Source organism: Plectropomus leopardus, chromosome 12, assembly GCF_026936395.1.
Source record: "Plectropomus leopardus strain MGB_pleo_1.0 chromosome 12, ASM2693639v1, whole genome shotgun sequence".
Classification (NCBI taxonomy): Eukaryota; Metazoa; Chordata; class Actinopteri; order Perciformes; family Serranidae; genus Plectropomus; species Plectropomus leopardus.
Genome location: NC_142187.1, coordinates 26,131,035 through 26,149,446, shown reverse-complemented (window position 1 = coordinate 26,149,446; position 18,412 = coordinate 26,131,035). Strand labels below are relative to the sequence as shown.

Genomic DNA, 18,412 nt, shown 5'->3' with positions numbered 1-18,412 from the left:
AAAAGTGCAAAACCAAAAGGCAATGGTGCAGGGTGGATGTCTGCTGTAGGAAAGTGGGAGGGTGAGTTACCACCTGGGGCAGCTTTTATAGCCTGAAAGGCCCAGGTGAGCTTAATCAAGGCAACGACCCTCCCATGACAGCCTGATGAGGTTGGCCAGGACACTTTCCAAGAAAGTGGGAGGGCCGTCACAATAGGATGCACATTTCCTCCAAATTTGAAAAGACATTCTGGAGAGGCTTTAGGATGTCTTTTAGAAAAATAAAAAATAATGGAATAAATGTATATTAGAAAGTAGGCCCAAGGGTGTCCAAACTTTTTTGGAACAGGGCCAGATGAGATAATGTGAACATAAAAATGACACGAACGCAATGTTTCATCTTTAAGTGAAAAAATATTCAACTTTCCACCGCTCCTTAAAGCGGCAGCCCTCCCTGTCGACTAAATGCTTCTTTGTCTGCTGCCTTGCAGGAAATATCTGGTGTAACATTAGTTCCGCCTACACAGGGGGCAAATTGGCTTGATTTCTTTCAAAAAATGGGAAGTAGACAACAAGAAACTTTTGAAGGAATTACCCAAAAATTAGTAAGAAATTGGAAAAAAATTCCAAGAAAATTACACACACACACACACACACACACACACACACACACACACACACACACACAATTTATCTAATAATGATAATTTTAACGATTAATTCTCAGGACATTTTCCTTAGTTTTCTGAAAAATAATTTTCTTAATCTACTAATTTCTTGACATTTACTGAACATTTCTTACAAAGTTGCTCATTGCCTTTTTAATCGTGCTTTTGGAAGAAATCAAAATAATTTACTCAGGCTTCAAAGGTTTAAATACTGCTGAAAGACGTCTGAATGGAGGACAAGAATTGGCTAGTGATGATGATCCAGATTTCAAAGGGTTAACCAATACTGTGTTAATCCTATAGTATATTTTAAAAGACAAGCGGATTTAAAATTGGTCTAAGGGTTACAGTTGGTCCCTGGGCTGGATTTTGGACATGACTGGTATGGGTTATTTCTGTCTGAGTACCCTTTGACAGCTATTTGTCCTTTATGTTATACTGTGTTTGTGCTACTGTCACAGGTGAAAACCATATAAATATTTAAGCCTGAAAGAAAAAAAAGAACATGCGAATGATTTTAGAAGTCATTTTATTACATTCATACATTTCCAACAACAATAGCATGGCTCTTATGTCATATGTTCACAGCCTGCAACCACAATGGTAAACATGAGGTAGATCACCCAGACACCAAGGCTACCACTGGGCCGCACATGGTTATCAAACACATTTCAGTGAAGATTGTGAAAGCAAGTTGCATATTAAGTGTTAAATTATTAAAATGAAAGACACATTCTATGGACCATTGGAGTTTAAGTTAAAGTTTTGATCACCAGTCTTATATTTGGACTAATTTTGGGGTTCATTTAACAACGGGAAATATACATTTTTTTTCTGCTGGCAACTTGTATAGTGCAAGTTCACATTCCCTACCCCCAATGACATTCAGTAGATCTAAGAATCATTCGTTTGGGTCTTGTGCAAAGCCTTCATGGATGGTTTTGAAAAGGACACACTCCCTCGGTTTAAGAGAGCTTAGCATGCAATCAAATATTACACTTCAACATGATTATCAGTCCAAAAAGGCTTGTCAAATAAATAAGAATCCCTCGTGGACCTGATTTTCATTTTCAATAAAAATCCAACGCAAGAACAGGAGGGGATACAGACATATGGTTAAGGACACATCTAGGTAGATTCTTTTTGCCTTTGCGACATAACATAAAATGCAGAAAGACATTCATGACCAAAAAATACTGGCAAAAGTTAAAAAAAAAAACCATCAGTAACCCTCAGTGGTAAAGGGGATGATATAATATATTAATAATGTAAACAAAGCTTTAAACAGTACAGTAGTCCGAAATCCAATTATTTCACTCTGCTTCACTCAGGCAACAACATTCCTTCGCCTCACAGTTAAATGGTTTCTTCATTGGTCCGAAAAAATTAGTGACTTGAGCAGTGACTGTGTGATACGTCACTTAAGGCATATTCTTTGGACAACCCTGTGCAGAAACATATAAAAACATTCTACTTTCAAGTATTTGAAATGATCTGGTCAGCTGCTTCGGATGGTGTGTGACTTTTTCTGTGATGACCCTTTGTTTTGGAGACAAAAAATGGCAGATTGTGAGTTGCGTATGTGGATGTTGGCAGAGACGTAAATGTTCAATCAGCCTCAGAACATTGTAACAAGAGGTGAAATCCCAGGCACAGTCAATAGCAGGATATTTGGCAGTGAAGAAGCTTTCTTATATTGCATTTACTAATGTGATTATGCCTAAAGCACCCGGTATTTAAGCCTGTAAATGCCTAAAATACAAAACATATATAATTTCCATGTTGCTCTGTTTGATTGGCATTACACATTTACAGATGAGTTGTAAAAGTAAAACCCTGTGGGAGGTTAGATATGTGTGTTTTGGATGATTCATAGTTGTATATACAAACCGTGATAGAACATTAACAGCTTACATTCTTGAAAGGACACAACTTGTACTTTTAGTTGTGAATAAAGTCTTTGGATAAATTAATGTGTAAGTCATTGAGAAAATACTCGTATAGCTCCCCGTCAGAAGGATTATCGATGCCACATAAATAATTTTAGAGGCACAAGAGAAAATGAGTCCCTCATCTGCAGTTTAAATGATTGATGACAGAAATCCAATACAGGCCAAACTCTGCATTAAAGGTATACAATGCAGGACTGTCAGGTACTGTACATAACTGCACTCCTTGTATGCACGCTGCAAGCTACAATTGTAGTAACATTACATTTGTTGTAATGTAAAAGATGATATTTTAGCAAATTAAGCTAATTAAGATAAAAGGCCAACACTGCCCTCCATCCTCTTCTTCAGTGGTCACCAGTGAAGGTGAAAGCAAACCCCAACTTCAGTCTTGTTTTGGAGTGATTTAGTGTTATGCCTCGCTATCTTTTTAGCAATGTTTCTCCAGCTTTCTCCTGGATGCTACTGCTACTTACTGATTTCAAAGCCAACATTTGTATGTGAAGCCCATGTGGATAGTAAATGGGCTAAAAATGGGCCCTATATGGGATTCTCCATGGGTTCCATAATGGTCCAATGTCACTTGCCAATGTGGGTAGGTTTATGGGCCCCAGATAAAATGCCCATTCAGCGCCCAAAGCCACTTGGTACCCAGGTAGCCCTTGCATAACCCATTGGGGAACAATTGAGAAAACCCATCCTTTATGGAACCTGTGGACAATCCCATATAGGGCCCATTTTTCCAGTGCTGATTTTGGCAGGCTGCTACATACCCATAAACATCCCAAAGATGGCAAAAATAATAAGAAATCCTGAAAATACATGCAGAGGGCAGAGTCTCTGCAGATAAATACACCGCCACGCACTTCTAGTCATGGTGACTGAGGAGATTACTTGAGTATGAGGCTGAACATTGTGTTTTTAGCAAAATCCTGCAGAGTATACCTTTAATAGTTCTTAAAAGGGGCAGTTCACCCAATATCAGAAATACATTTTCCTCTTATCTGCAGAACTTTTCATCAATATTTTTGGTATGTTGGAGATATCAGCAATAGAGCTATATATGTTGGCCCTCTCTTCAATATAATGGAACACAAAGGCACTTGGCTTGTGGTGTTCAAAGTGCCAAAAAACACATTTAAAAACCTCAACAGCGATGTCTCTTTCCAGAAATCATTACTCAAGATAATCCCCAGACCTTGTTGTGAGCAGTTTCGTGTAGGAATTTTTTTTCTACAGAACTACACGCGCCAACCATATCACTGCGCCGACAGAAGAGTGAATCTACTGCCAGCTCCCTTTCCCCGCTGAGCTCACATTACAGGTCAGCCGAGGAGGACACCATTAGTGTTTACATCTTGTGCTGTCAGGAGCTTCTCGTCCTCGCGTAGAAGCAAACTTCTTTCTGCTCTTGGATATGGTTGGCAGGTGTAGTTTCTTAAAAATAACAAAGTTCCTAAATGAAACTGCTCACAACAAGGTCTGTGGATTATCTTGAATAACAGAGTCATAATTTCTGGAAAGAAACATTGTTGTTGAATGTTTCAAATGTATTTTTTTTGGTGCTTTGAGCACCACAAGCAGAGTGCCATCTAGTTCCATTATATTGGAGAGAAGGCAGACATCTCTACAGCCAATATCTCCAACACTAAGCAACTCACACCAAAACAATCTAGATTTATATATAGCACAACAGGTAAGAGGATAGATACATATTTAGATTTTTTTTTGGGTGAACTGTCCCTTTAATGTTGCGAGCTGAGTCTTGAGCTTTGTGGAGTTTGAGAGGCAGAGCAGGCGAGGAGAGAAAAGGGGCAGCTGAGGATGTCTTTGGTGCACAACACAAGTTAATGCCAAAAAATTCACGGTGAACTTGGAGAAAAGATTTACCACTTTAAGCAACCTCCCTTGGATCTCCCATTAAAACCCTGAGATAAACACGTATGTCCAGAACTGGACATACTGTAGTCAATGTCCATGTACACATACAATCTTCAAATAGTCACATCATTGATCAGAGAACGTCCATTTTTGTGAACAAAAAAAACCAAATAAAGTTCAGCTGTGCTTGTTTCCCCCACAGCGAAGTCTGTTTCAGTAGAACACAAGCACAGGTGGAGAAAAGTCCAGCTACAAGCAAGAGTTAAACCACGCGCTGACCCTCCTCAGAGCCAGGCATAGTGCACTGTGGCAGTACAGGTGAAAGAAAAAGCCATATCAGGTGGCCTTGTGTCCACTTGCGGGGCACTTTGGATCTTGTGCTCCAGCACATCCCCTCTGACCTTCCACTGGAATGGCAAGAATTGTGATTGCTGGCTGGTTTGGAATCAAATCTTTCTTCATTTCTGATTGTGTTTCTGCAGCAGAGCAGTAAGGTCCAGCGTGTTTAAAGGTTCAAACATGGCGGCCAGTCAGAAAGTACAGGGGCCGGTCCTCACTGCAGTTGGCTGTCTGAAACTCGTCCCGCAGGCGGAATTGCCACTCATCCTCCAGCTCCAGTCGGACGATGGTTTGACGCAGGGAACTTCGGTCCTGGCAGATCACGCAGAGAGTGGCACCTGTGGACATGTAGAAAGGTTAAAAACAATCAGACCCGGAGTCTAAAAGCCTTTTCCTTATTTAATTGATTTAGCAGGACTGCTAATTTACATCCGCATTCCCCTCGCAGGTAACAGACAATAGAAAGAATGAAACAAACAAAACAAAAAGTGTCAGAGTGCATGAAACAGCATCAAAATAGAATCATAAAAATGTTCTAAAATCCTGGAAAAGTCTAAAATTCCTAAAAATCCTAAAATCCGAGAAACATCCTAAAATCCTAGTAACATGTATGGGGCACAAAATTTTTACCAGAATGTAGTAAATTTACATGTTTGAGGCTTAAAATGTTCTAGCAGAGGAACCCCAAATCTCCTATTCCATGTGTTCCCCCCAGTGTTGAAACAAAACCCACACCTTTGCTTGAAGAAGATGACATAACAACAGCAAACAACAACAGAAGCAGCAATAACTGCACTGATGAGTCACCTTTGAGAAAGCGGAATTTCTTGAGGAGTCCAGAGACGACAAAGGAGTCACAGAGGTAAAGGAGCAGGCCACTGAACAGCAGACCCTGATGGTTCAGGTTGGTGGAGTGTGGACGAGAGTTGATGTAACACACAGAAATCTATGACAAAAGATATGAAAAGATACACTGCATTAACCCCACTCAAGCAAACTAAGGGAAAATGTAAGGAGATCACCATCATGAAACCTTTCGTCTTTAAAAGCAAAGTTAGAGGTTGCATTGTGTGCAACTGTGCAACATGATTTATTTCCATTACAGAAGGAAACCTGTCTAGGCATGCAAATAATGGGGTGTGCATAGTGTGTCACCCCATATGCACAAATGCACAGTACAAATATGCACTCGAGCATCCAGTGTTTGCACACGTGTATGGATCCAGGTCAGAATGTTCAGAGTAAAACAGATGGTGATATTGTGCAACATGTTTCTTCTTAGAAAAAATTCTATTTGAAATAAACTCAGTCATCATTTTTTCCCCAGAGTTATCACATAAGAGATTCCTCTGACACTGTAGTGCAGTATATGCAATGTTTTCACAGTAGATTTAACTCTTTGTATAGGAATAAGTTGAAGAGTGATCGTAATAGTCTGCTTTGCTGCTTTCAACTGCAACCTCCAGGGAGGTCTTACCTCTGGGCTGATGTTGAGGTAGCTGTCGATGGACAGAACTGGGTTTTTTCTGTTCTGAATGGCCTTGGGAAACAGTCTGTGGCTGCAGCTTTGCAGGAACTTTTCAAGCAAGAAATGGGCCGGGGCATCCAGGAGGGTCTGCTCACTGTCTGGTGCGCAGACATACTGTGACGGGCTGATTGGGGCAGGGTTTTCCATTTCCTAGGGAGAGAAGAGAGCAGTTTAGTTTTAGATAGTCTTTCATAATAATAAATTCACTAGAACTTGAACCAACTTACAAATAAGCATACAGCAAACAAACCAAGCGGTAACCTCTGAGGCTGAAAAATGCAGCCAAAGCAGAAATGCCAAGAACTGCAGTTCCCTATATGGCCACGACAGGCTGGCTCCAAAAGCCAGAGTCAGTCCCCATAGGACCCTATGTTAAAATGCCCAACTTTACAGCAGAAGTAGACAAGTATACAGCCTAGTAAAAAAAAACAAACCCAAAAAACATGTTTAGTCTGTATAGCTAACTATCCTGTTCATGGCATCTGAACAGGGGTTACATTTTTAATGAACTGATCTGTTCAAATGTTATTGAGACCGCTGTGGCTCAAAGTTAGAGCGGGTCATCCTCTAATTAGACGGTTGGTGGTTTAATCCTTGAGTCAACATGTCAAAGTATCCTTGGGCAAGATACTGAACACCAAATTGCTCCCCAAGCTGTGCCATGTGTGTGAGAGTACATGTAACTAGGTTAATGAGTAATAGGTGGAACCATGTATGGTAGCCTTGGCCACCAGTGTGTGAATGTGTGTGTGAATGGGTGAACATGACGTGTAGCGTATAAGTTCTTTGAGTGGTCAAAAGATTAGAAAAGCACTACACAAGTGCAGTCCATTTACCATTTACCATGTGCTTGAAGTTATGCATAATTAAAGGCTTGGCTGCTTTGAGTTACAGTGGTTGCCGTCTGTTGAAAAGGCCTTACCCCAACGAAAATTTTGGCGAGGGTAATGTAACCATGGCATGACCCCCCAGTATCCAGAATTATATTATATCTAACATTTTGGTATCTAATATTCTGGTCACCCAAAAAGTCTTGTTCAGCATTTAGTTGTGATAAATAGGCCCCCTGAGGGGTCGGATGTTCAGTTTTTCTGGTAAATATATTGTTTAAATGTTTTTTGCAAACTAAATTTAGCATTACAGCATTATAGCAGTTCAACACAGTCTTTTATTTTACATAGACTGTAAATGTACCATGTTAATTAAGCTAGCAGCTAGCATTAGGATTAGCTCCATTCTTTCGTTCAAATATGGTCATTTCTGGCTCAAAAAACTCCAAGATGGCAACAGTCAAGATGCCAAACTCAAGGCTTCACAATGGGAGTCCACCATGGATGTATAAAGAGAACTGGATACAGTGTTGGAGGCGAGGCCCTGTTCAATCCTATAAAAGCTGCTCAAAGATGCATGAAGCCAAAAACGTTCAATTGTGGGGTATAAAATAGCCCAAATGATGGGCGCTGTTTCTGCATCATTCCGCTCATTGAGCAAGTGCACGAGAGACCTGTGCCACCTGAGCCAGCTACTTATGGTTTAGTGCTCAGTTTGAATGGGGATTGTGTTGCCCCAAAAAATGGATTGACTGATTTACAAACGCTTCTTTCACAATCTAAGTCTTTTGGAAAATGTGTTTTTGATGGGCTCAGGTTGTAATTCCCCTGTTTGGTCACTATGTAAATTGGCTTCAAAGCCTGGTGCACTTTTTGGGGGGTTGAAGTCCACGCACCAATGTACGACATCACATCTGTTATCTTACACCATCTATCTTGTGAACACTAAACTCACCATGAGTTTAGGTTTGACAAGGAAGTCTTTGTTTCCCCCAACTGGAATGTGTTTCTTCATGAGGCTGAAGTAGTTGAATCGACACAGCAGCAGCCCACTGCTGTTCACCCGTAGATTAAAGTCCACCTCCTCACAGCTGTACCTGCACACAGGAACAAAACAGCACCAGGAGATTGAGACGCTGCACAAATCGCCAAATGAGTGACTGATTGATGCAGTCCTCTATGAACTTACCGATTGAGGTCATATTGAACATTCTGTGTCAGATCCACATTAAGCATGACAAAGTCGTGGAGGTGACACCGGCTGAACGGGTGGCTGGGAGACCTGCGAGCCAGGCTGCTGCTCCACCTGCGTGTACCGCACATTGCATACAGGGAGATCTTCGGTGTGGATTCCATATGCTGCAGTACCGTCTTCAGAGACACGTTGGTTCCATCTGATGTCTCACTGAGAGAGAAAACAGAGGACAGGGCATATATGAGAAGAAAGAAATATATAGAAGAAATATATACATATTTTACATTCTTTCCTCTGAATAAATATTCTAAAAACAATCTAAAAACTATGCTACTCCTCTCTTTGACAATTTTATATATAAAAATCAATTACTACCTGCTGTCTGCTGGCTGGTGGGTGTTCCAAAGCACGCAGGAGTCGTCCATCATAACTATGAAAGGCCATACATCTTGCCTCTTGACACCTTGCTCCTCCAGTCGGTTTCTCTCCAGCTCCAGGTTATGATATGACAGCTCTTTGATCATGAAGCGGGCGGCACCTTGAACAGACAGGAGCGCATGTGTCAATTTTTTCCATTTATACTTCCTCAAAAACACCTTCAGTTTCCGTCAACTAAAACACAGTGCTGCAGGAGGAAAGAAGCAGTGTAAATCAAATGCAAAAGATGAGCATTCATTTTGCATATGTGTGTATGCATTGCACATTTCAGGTGAATTCTTGCAGTTCAGAAAATGCATGTTCCATACACAGTAAACAGAAATGTTGGCAGGCAGCAATGTTGACACTTAGGATTTTTTGTTAGACAAAATGGGTGAAAGGTTGATCATCCTGATTACACCCATTTCAGACGGTCACCTGATTGGCTTCCTTACAAATCAGACTATAGTCCTGCAGATGTTTCCACATGTGATGGACTAACTCCAAACAACATTTAACCTTTTACCTACTGTAAATATGACTGAGGTTGCTCACTCATTGTTATAAGTCACTCATTATCAGCAGAGATAAGTTGTGAGAAAGAGAAGATTTAAAGGTACCCTGTTTTTCACCACTATTAGTGCAATGGAGTAATGTTTTTGTGAGTGGGTTTGTATCGTGCCCGCACAAAAGGACATATGCTCCTGCATTTTGGAGAGAAACATTGAACCACAAACATAAACCGCAAACATGTTTGTCTGAAATATCCACGGGGCAACCTTAGCCTCCTTTCCCACTGGACAAAAACACACTAACAACCACTAGCATCTGTCTTTTTGTATGTAATGGGAAAGCGTACAAACCGCATTCACTACTAGGACAAATACAGTAGGTATGAATATTTAAAAGGACTAATTTTGCTAGTGTGATGTTATGATGCACTGCAAAAAAACACCATCCATCTCCTTCCAAGCTGCACTCCAACATCAATTAAAATTTTTCTGCACCAAGTTTACCATAGATTAAATAAGTAAGACATATAAAAAATAAGTAACCTGCATAACATTTTCACTGGCATCTATGTTGCTTTCTATCGTTTACTAACCCTATTTTCTGGCCCTCTGTGACGTCCAACTTGACACACCAATTTTTACAGGTTTTCCCAAAAACACCTGCACATGAGCTCTAATTTTGGTGGAAAATGGTATTATTCAAGGCCAAAAATCTGTTAAACATTAGGGAGATTTAGTTTATTGTGTTTGTGTGATTAAATGGTTTACTCAATACACAATTAGGTTTTTAATTTGGTTTTCACTTACAAGGAATTTGCCTTGATGCTTGGTGCGTGCAATAAACATATTAATAGGAAATAAAACTAGAGGCAAAGTACTGTAATAGTGAAGACATGACAATAAAACTATGAAAATGATACTATAATAGTATTTTTAGTGAAATGAGACATTTCCCAGATAAGTGAGGTGGATAAAAAATATATATATTTTAACGCAAATGCAAGACATCTAAGTTTAATAAGCTGCTCACCAACTCCCGCATTGTTGAACATAGCCGGCAGGACCAGCAGAATGTGGTTGGGCCAGTATTTTCTGTAGTGAGGCATCTCGAATTGCTTGACGACCAGAATGTGCAGATGACTGGCTCCCTCCATGGCGTGGAAAATGTTGAGTAGGCCGTGCTCTTGGCGTCCTGTAGTCGGTGTGAAGATTGGACTCTTTAGCAGATCAGGATCCTAGAGACAGACACAGAGGAAGGAAAGAAGAGCAGATTTGAGCTCCAGCAGACAGAGATGTGCAAACCCACCCTCTCCATACATTTATGCATTTATTCACAAACACAAATGTATTTATTAAACTAACCTTAGTGGAGACCAGAGGCAGACACATGCTCTCCAAGTGGCTGCCCTGCTGGCTGAAGATAAAGTGCTGCTCCTTGGCTTTAGGAATGACAAACTGGAGCTGGACCTCCTCCCCCAGCATGGACGAGCTGAAGGTGAAAGCGTGGAAGGTGCACTCCGACAGCTACAGCACACATGCATTATTAACACAGAGAGATCGCCATTAAGTATGACTACAAAGAGAGAAGGAAGCTCTGAAGTTTTCAAGTGTCACAGTATTTTGACAGGTTGGGATATCTGTGCATCTGTAATGTCAGTAATGTTTGAAGTCATCATGATTGATGTGGGTGTGTGTGCACTCACCTGTGTGGCGGGGCCTGCTTCACAATACTGGTGACACTGTTCGCAGTGATGAAAGGCATTGTGGGCTGCAAACCTGCTCAGACGAATAGACTTGGTCTCTCGTTTTGCTGGTGTTTGACTCTCGCCTTCTTGCTTGAAATCTGCAAAAATCAAACATGTTCACACTCTTTCTCTGAGTTTAAGATAAAGGTCCAGGGTGTAGGATTTAGGTGGATATACTGACAAAAATTGAATATAATGTAATTAATATGTTTTCTCTAATGTTGGGATGTGTGTGATTTATTCAGTGTTTTTACTGGTTGAAAGCATTTGATTCAGAGAGAAAAAGACCTCTGCGGATACTAGTAAAAACTGAGTGTTTTGGAGAGGAAGAGACCTCTGGGGATAATTTGGCTTAGAGTAAAACCTCCTGAATAATGAACACTGAAGGAAATCTAACTGGGAGAAGTTTCAGCTGCTTGCAATCAGCAATCCTCACAGCTAGATGCCACTAAATCCCCCAAAATCGTACACACCGTTCTTTAGATATTAAAGTCACATCCATGCTGTTTTTAAAACGCCAGATGAAAATGTCTTTATGTGTTTGCATATTTCTGCTGACCTTTTAAGGACTTTGGCATCTTGTCACTGTAAACTGGGCTAGCCTTCCTGAACTTAGGGTCCCGTGGGTTGGAGTCAAAGGGCAGCTTTCGAACTTCCTCAATGTCAGGAAGCTGGGAATTTACTGGAGTTGTAACCTCTGATGTTTCTGGAGATGAAAAGAACAGCAAAGCATTAAAAATTAGCATGACAGACACAATCTGACATTTGGTTCCTCATGGTGTGTTTATGTTATCACTGAATAAACAAGTCAGATAAATCCCAATGATCCTCACCTTCTTCCTCCTCCTCTTCCTCATCATAAACATCTACCTCCAACAGTCTGATGAGCATTCGGAAGAGGATACGAAGAAACTGCAGATAGGCACCAGTTTTTCCCACCTAGTAAAGGACAAAAAAATATCATCCCTGTAATGTTACACTTTGATTTTCGGATGTATAATTAGTAAAATATGCAAATAAGTATTTAAATGTGCTTATAAAGGGAGCAGTACTTGTGTTTTGTTACCTGTGGGGGTCCACTGAGCAGCAGGCGTCGAGGATGTGGTACAGATGGGGCTTCGTAGTCGGCGTGATGCTGCCTGGCGATGGTCCACTGGCGGTAGTACATGCTCTGCTCTGCCCCCTGCAAGTTGTGAGTGATAAGCGGCCTAAGCGGGCTGCTCCAGGCTACATCTGCGTGAGGCAGCAGGGAGAACGAGCTCAACTGACTCCCCGACTCCCCCGCCAGCAGGTTGTATGCAGCCCGCGACATGATGACCGTCCGTGGTGACACCCGAGTGGGTTTAGAGTCTCGACCGCACTGTGTGGACTGGCTTGGCCTCTGGGTGGAGGAGGACGATGGGGACGGGGAGGATGAGGAGGAACTGGAATAAAGAGAGGGAGGGGCCTTGGAGGCTTTAGAGGTGTTTGAGGGGAGCTGGCTTCCCATGGAATCGCACTCCTGCTTGAGGCCTTGTGTTAACGTGCCTATGTCCGAGGTGACGGCACCTTCGGGTGGGCAGGTGGAAGTGGAGGGCTTCTGGGAAGAGTCGGCAACGTCAGATGAACTGACACCATTCTCGGCCAAAGAGCCTGAGTGGAGACAAGGAAAGGAGAAATACAGATACAAATAAGGCTAATATCAAGATATTACTCAACCCTTTAACAGCTGGACATCAGTTTTCTTCTGGTGTGTTCAGACGCCTTTCACTAGCATTTAAACCGCTGAAACCTCAGAAATTTGGTTTAATTTTTTTTAATACACGGGGAAAAATGCAAAGAGTAACTTAGAAAAATCCCACAATGTCTTAAAAAAAATTAATTGAAAAAGGGACAAGACAATGACCTGAAAAATATCTGGACTGGATTCTTAGATATTATCAAAAAACGAGGGAATATGTCTGGACCTTTATAATTATAAATCTTATGTGAGAAAAACAAAGTTCTCTTTGTGAATTCAAGAAAACCAGGGGTGAGTAATTGATATACAAATCATTTTGGGGGTGAAGTATTCCTTTAAAATTCTGGTGGGACTCACCAGAAGTTCTGGTTGCAGCGCTGCCATTGCTCTGAGGCCTTTCCAGCTCATCTCCATCATTCAAGCTGGGGGCGGCCTTCTCTCCGTCCGATTCTCGAGGGGCCGTGGCCTTCTTGGGCTCCTGGACCACAGCCATGGACACATAGGTGCAGGCCAGACCCACCTCCTGCTCCAGGGCTGTGCGAGTCAGGTAGCTGGAGTCTATTAGACGCAGGTCGCTGTACTTGAGGGACCTAGATGGTAAAAGTGTAGAGGAGATTGTTGCTGAGAAAAGTTTATATATTTGGATTTTCATTTTTTTGTGAATTCTTTGTTCACAGATCTTTGATTTTGGGGCATTTTAAGCCAAAACAAAATAATTTGTAAATTCTAAATGACATTCAAAATTTGATTAGAAATGTATTTAATGCTTGTGCTTCCAATCTAACGTGGTTTACTGATGCTGACACAACACAGATACACAATCCAGGACTGGTACACTGTGTGCAGGACAAACGTAACTGAACCTCTATTGTAAAGAAGACAACCACACTGGGTGAATGTAGACGTGTAAGATAACACTTGGAGGGTTAAGAGAAAAGGCAATGGTACACCAAGAGGAATTATAGATGAGCTAAAAGGAAATGTACAATACTTTCCATGATTGGCCATAACAATCTACTTATTGTGAGGTGTAAGGTTACCTGGGGAAAGTTTCTCCAAGAGGGTCCTTCCCTGTGAGGATAACTATGCATGGCAGCCCTTCCAGGTCCTCATAAGTGTGCGGTACCCAGTCTTCATTCTCACAGCCTCTCCACGCCTGCAGCAAAACATAATGATTACATATAACTTACTGCTGAGTTAAGTATATATAATTTAGAAGTAGATTAATGATGCACGCTGGGCTGATACTGGACTTAAATATGAAATTGGACATCGAAGGACTATTTTTTCCTTTCATTTCTTACAGATATCATGTCAAATTTTTTATTAAATAAGATATTTTTCTATTTATTTTTAAGCAAGCAGAATGGAGTCTTTATTATTTAAGATGTGAATCAGTCACACTGTTCAAAAGAGCTAAGAATAAAGCCGAAAAACATTCACTGGCGGTGTTTCAGTGGAGATACTTGGTGCTTTAAATGAGCTTTGAGATTAATCTCTAGGTTGCAAGAAGAAAAAAAAAGTCTGAGAAAAGGAGATAAGTGAGTTCTGGGAAGTCAATTTTCTGATAATCACTTCAGACTTCTCCGTAAAATCCAATTTCATTTAAATCCTGGTATTTATTATTACACTTGAGTGTTACTTTCTTGAATACATCATAGCAATGTTGCATAAATACTTAAAATATAACAGAAATATAATAAGAAAGACTCATGTGACAGTTTTTTCTCACCCTGAGGCGACTGGTGAAGTTTCTGGGCAGGTTGAGTTCGGAGGCGGGGCTTCCCAGCAGCACAGCAAAGCACAGCTGGAGCCCCAGTTTGTCCCTCACGTCCTCCAGTCGCTCCCGCGCCAGCATCGCCAGCTGCAGCGAGGGGACTCGAACCAGCAGCATGTGGCCCCGGCCCTGGGAGCCCTCTCTGCTGGGGGCGTTGATCAGGTCCTCCACCATGGCCAGGGTCTCTGGGGTGATGTGGTCTCTCAGGGACGGGGAGGAGGTCAGAGCCATCATGGCCTCAGTGTACTGCTGAATCAGCAGGTAGCTGCGAATCACCATGCTGTGCAGGTGCGGATGTCTGGAAAACACAGCATTTTATGATATCTTTTAGAAAACACAGATGCAATTCTGACATTTTTTGACATACACACTTCCAGAAAATGCCATTTCAAAATGACAGAAAACACACATGTATAAGATTTGATTTTGTGTGACATGTTGATATATGTTAATGATTTCTGTGTGCTGACACCACCCCGACCTTTCAAGCAGTGTGTGAACCATCTTCTCAAATGCATCATCACAGCGCAGAATAGGGCTGGCCACGCCCCACTGCAGGGAGCTGCTGTAGTCCCTCAGGCCAAAGTAGAGCAACTCATTAGGAGACTGCTCCCCCTGCTGGAAGACAATGATAGTAACAACATGACATACTCTCTTAACCCTCCTGTTATGTTCAAGGAACTGCAATAATGCTCCTGGATCAAAACGACTCTGTGCATGTTTAACCCCCTCAAAGTATATTTTCCCCATAAACATTAACTCTTGCTCAATTAATACAATTATATTATTAATAAGTGTAATCAAGTTTTTCACATCTTATAGAGCATGGGTTTTAAAGCTGACTTCTAACACACACTTCAATAAAAAAAGTGGTTTCAAATTTCATTTAGAAAGTAGTAATGGAGCGTCTGTTTAGAAAAAAATAAAAAAAACCTTCCTGTTTTCAATCTTTTTGGGGTTACTGTAACTGATAATGATTATTAAAATAATTAAAACACTGTTACTACTATAATACAGGGATATTTGCTAAAATTTGCAGTTTTGGTATCATGAAAAATTCCACTGGTCTGCAACCCTTTTGATTGTGAGCCTTTAAAAATGTACTTATACTTGCCATTGAGAGTAGGTGTTTTAATTCTCTACATGTTACTGGATATCTGTTGTTTTTTATTGTGGATTTGTCTGTAACTTCTCCTACGCTGCTGTCTTAGCCAGGTCTCCCTTGAAAAAGACTGGTTTAACATGAGTTAAATAGAATAAATACAATTATGCAGTAATTCAGAGGAAATGATAATTTTGAAACTTTTTTTGACTCCATACCTCTAGACTGCCCTAAAAGATAAATAATTTAATATCTTAATAGTCAATAAGGATAAAGTTACCTCTCCTGATAGTGTAGGTGAAATCTAAGTCCACCAGGTGGAGAAGTTAATCCACAAAACTGGCCTCAGCATGCTGCCATAATAATGACATTTAAATGACTTTAACTGAACTATGGCTTTTTTTTAAAGAATCAAGTATTAGACATTCTTTAATGATGACTTGCAGGCCTTATTCTGTGCATTCACAACATTTGGGGAGTTAGAATAATACTCACCAGACTTTCGTTGGAGGGCCAGTGAACTTCATTGTGTATGCTGATGCGGGACTGGCGAGTCTGCAGTGTGTACGGGAAGCAGCTGACCTGCAAGACCAGGAGGTTCATGGCATCGAGGACTTCCTGACAGTTCACCACACGGTCAGCCAGACCCTGCAGCTCGCCATGGCACACCGAACCTGACAGAGCACTGGGGAGAAAGGAAGACAAAGTGTTTGAATATTTTGATGAAAATAACATTTAACATGGATGCAAATAACAACTCCATTAGGGACATGCTTCTTTTACATTTATTCTGCTAACTGCCCAGTATGTTGTAGGTCGTTCCCAAGAAAAACCCTCCGGGAAAACAGGAAGTGATCTATTTTATGTTTCTGGCAGCAACAAGAGTAGCTTGGAATAAGACCGTGGCAGCTGGCAGCAGTAGCAACAATCTCTGAACAGGAATGCAAAATGTCTGCAAATGTTCTTAAGTATATCAGACTGAATGTCTATGTAAAGTTAACATATATATATATTTATGTATATTTCTATGATGTTGATGTCAGGGGATGAAAAAAATAAACACCTTATTTTAACGAAAAAAAACAATGCCTACAAATGTCAAACTGCATCAACATAAAATCCGGCAAAAAGTGTTTCAAATATCACTTAAAATATAATTTCTAAAAAATAAAAGAAAACAAAAACAAATTTGTGATCTAAAATAACCCAGTCTACATTTGATCAAAATTCAAGGTTGCAGATACTGTGTGCTGTATTTGTTTTCATTTGCTTGCAGCTGTTCTCCTCTCTGCACTTTAATCAGTGTAGAAAAAGGACAAGGCCACATTCACCGCCACAACATTTCGTTTTCTCACACAGATTTGGATTATCAACAAAGCAAAGTAGTGTCAGTGGGGTAATTTTACCTTGTGAGGTCGACGTGTGAGTTGTCGTGGATGAGGACAAACAGGGTGTAGGGGTTTTGCTTGACTTTCCTCATGAAGGCCTCCATCTTGGTGTGAACGTCACCGTCCAGACGCACCACGTACTTGTCTGATTTCTGGTGGGCTGAGCAGACGTCTTCGATTCCCAGGTCGACAAGAACTCCTGAAACAAGAAATTAGTAAAACAACACTGCTGGAACACCGAGTCTTGAGCATGGAAAGTTTTAAAACCAATGTGCAAAAATCCTCCCAGAAACTTTATTGTGTTGTTATTTATGATGTACACAAACCTGATTGTCGGATGCGCTGTGCCGTCTGGTGTACCAGGATGTGAGATGGAGGAACCAAAACAAGAAAGTCCACTTTACAAAATCGCCCCAAGTCCAGATTCTGGGTTCCTGAGTCAGCGATGGAGCAGACTTGAGAGAGGAGACTCCGAGCCACGCTCAGCTGGGTCGGATAGATCTGGAAGACCTTACTCAACAGCTCTGCTGCAGGAAAATAAAGAGGGAGAAAGTATCAGTACAGTTATCAATATATTGTGCAAAAATAAGATTTAACATCTAGTAATTTAAAACATGGAGGATACTGCTGTCTTTCACAAATATTGCTGTACGTTTATTGTAATTTATTGACAAGAGAATTTGGTCATTTTCACCAAATGAGCAAAAAGTTTTCAATTTTACTTTATTAGCCATATGTAGATTAGAGGTTCGGAGGGCCAACAGTACAACAAAATGTAAAGATAAATTTAAATAAAAAATGAACATAAAATTGATAAAAAAATAAAGACAAAATAATATGAAAACATGAAAAAAAACAGATTAAAATAAAGATGAAATGAAATAAAAATAAAATTAATATATAAAGATAAAGCAAAATAGATAAAAATAAAATACGATAAAAAACAACAGATAAAAATAAAGTAAAATAGCTATCTAACGATCTATGCAGAATATATTGATTTTTCTTGAATGTTAAAAAAAAAAAAAATCTGCCCTGGCAGGTGAACCAAGTCATTCAGTGAGTCTGATAAATTGCAGTCTAACCTCTATCTGATGGTGGTGACATGCTGGCAGCCTCCGGGGAGTGGATGTGGTCAGCGGCATCGCCCTGGAAAGGCTGGATGACCTGTCCTTTTCGTCGGCGCTGGTATCGCACCAGCTGCTTGTCCAGATTGTCCCCTAAAAAGAACGGGTCACCATAGTCACACAAAGACACTCAGCCAGACATGCAAGCTGTTACAACATGAATATTCTCTTGATATTCAGCACAGCCTCTGTATGAAATAGATACAAAATGTAGACACCATGTTCTACTTTAGTCCTTGAAATTCAGACAAACTC

General features: G+C 40.7%; 1 protein-coding gene across 3 annotated transcripts in view; it reads right to left on the bottom strand.

The window, feature by feature from the left end:
• Positions 1-1,159: 1,159 nt before the first annotated feature.
• The window catches only part of greb1l (GREB1 like retinoic acid receptor coactivator), a 56,531-nt gene continuing 39,278 nt past the window's right edge, over positions 1,160-18,412 (bottom strand). For 2 of the 3 annotated variants that reach the window (XM_042498453.2, XM_088085659.1), the window contains exons 15-34: positions 18,116-18,250; positions 17,357-17,557; positions 17,049-17,229; positions 16,138-16,327; positions 15,022-15,158; positions 14,496-14,838; positions 13,804-13,919; positions 13,121-13,353; positions 12,110-12,675; positions 11,877-11,982; positions 11,603-11,749; positions 11,002-11,141; positions 10,661-10,822; positions 10,329-10,533; positions 8,745-8,907; positions 8,364-8,579; positions 8,130-8,271; positions 6,294-6,494; positions 5,624-5,762; positions 1,160-5,154 (exon numbers count right to left, since the gene is read on the bottom strand). In XM_042498453.2, the coding sequence (XP_042354387.2) occupies positions 4,991-5,154; positions 5,624-5,762; positions 6,294-6,494; positions 8,130-8,271; positions 8,364-8,579; positions 8,745-8,907; positions 10,329-10,533; positions 10,661-10,822; positions 11,002-11,141; positions 11,603-11,749; positions 11,877-11,982; positions 12,110-12,675; positions 13,121-13,353; positions 13,804-13,919; positions 14,496-14,838; positions 15,022-15,158; positions 16,138-16,327; positions 17,049-17,229; positions 17,357-17,557; positions 18,116-18,250 (3,887 nt within the window). In that variant the 3' untranslated portion in view covers positions 1,160-4,990. The remainder of the gene's footprint in view (positions 5,155-5,623; positions 5,763-6,293; positions 6,495-8,129; positions 8,272-8,363; positions 8,580-8,744; positions 8,908-10,328; positions 10,534-10,660; positions 10,823-11,001; positions 11,142-11,602; positions 11,750-11,876; positions 11,983-12,109; positions 12,676-13,120; positions 13,354-13,803; positions 13,920-14,495; positions 14,839-15,021; positions 15,159-16,137; positions 16,328-17,048; positions 17,230-17,356; positions 17,558-18,115; positions 18,251-18,412) is intronic. The other variant, XM_088085660.1, reaches the window with a different exon arrangement.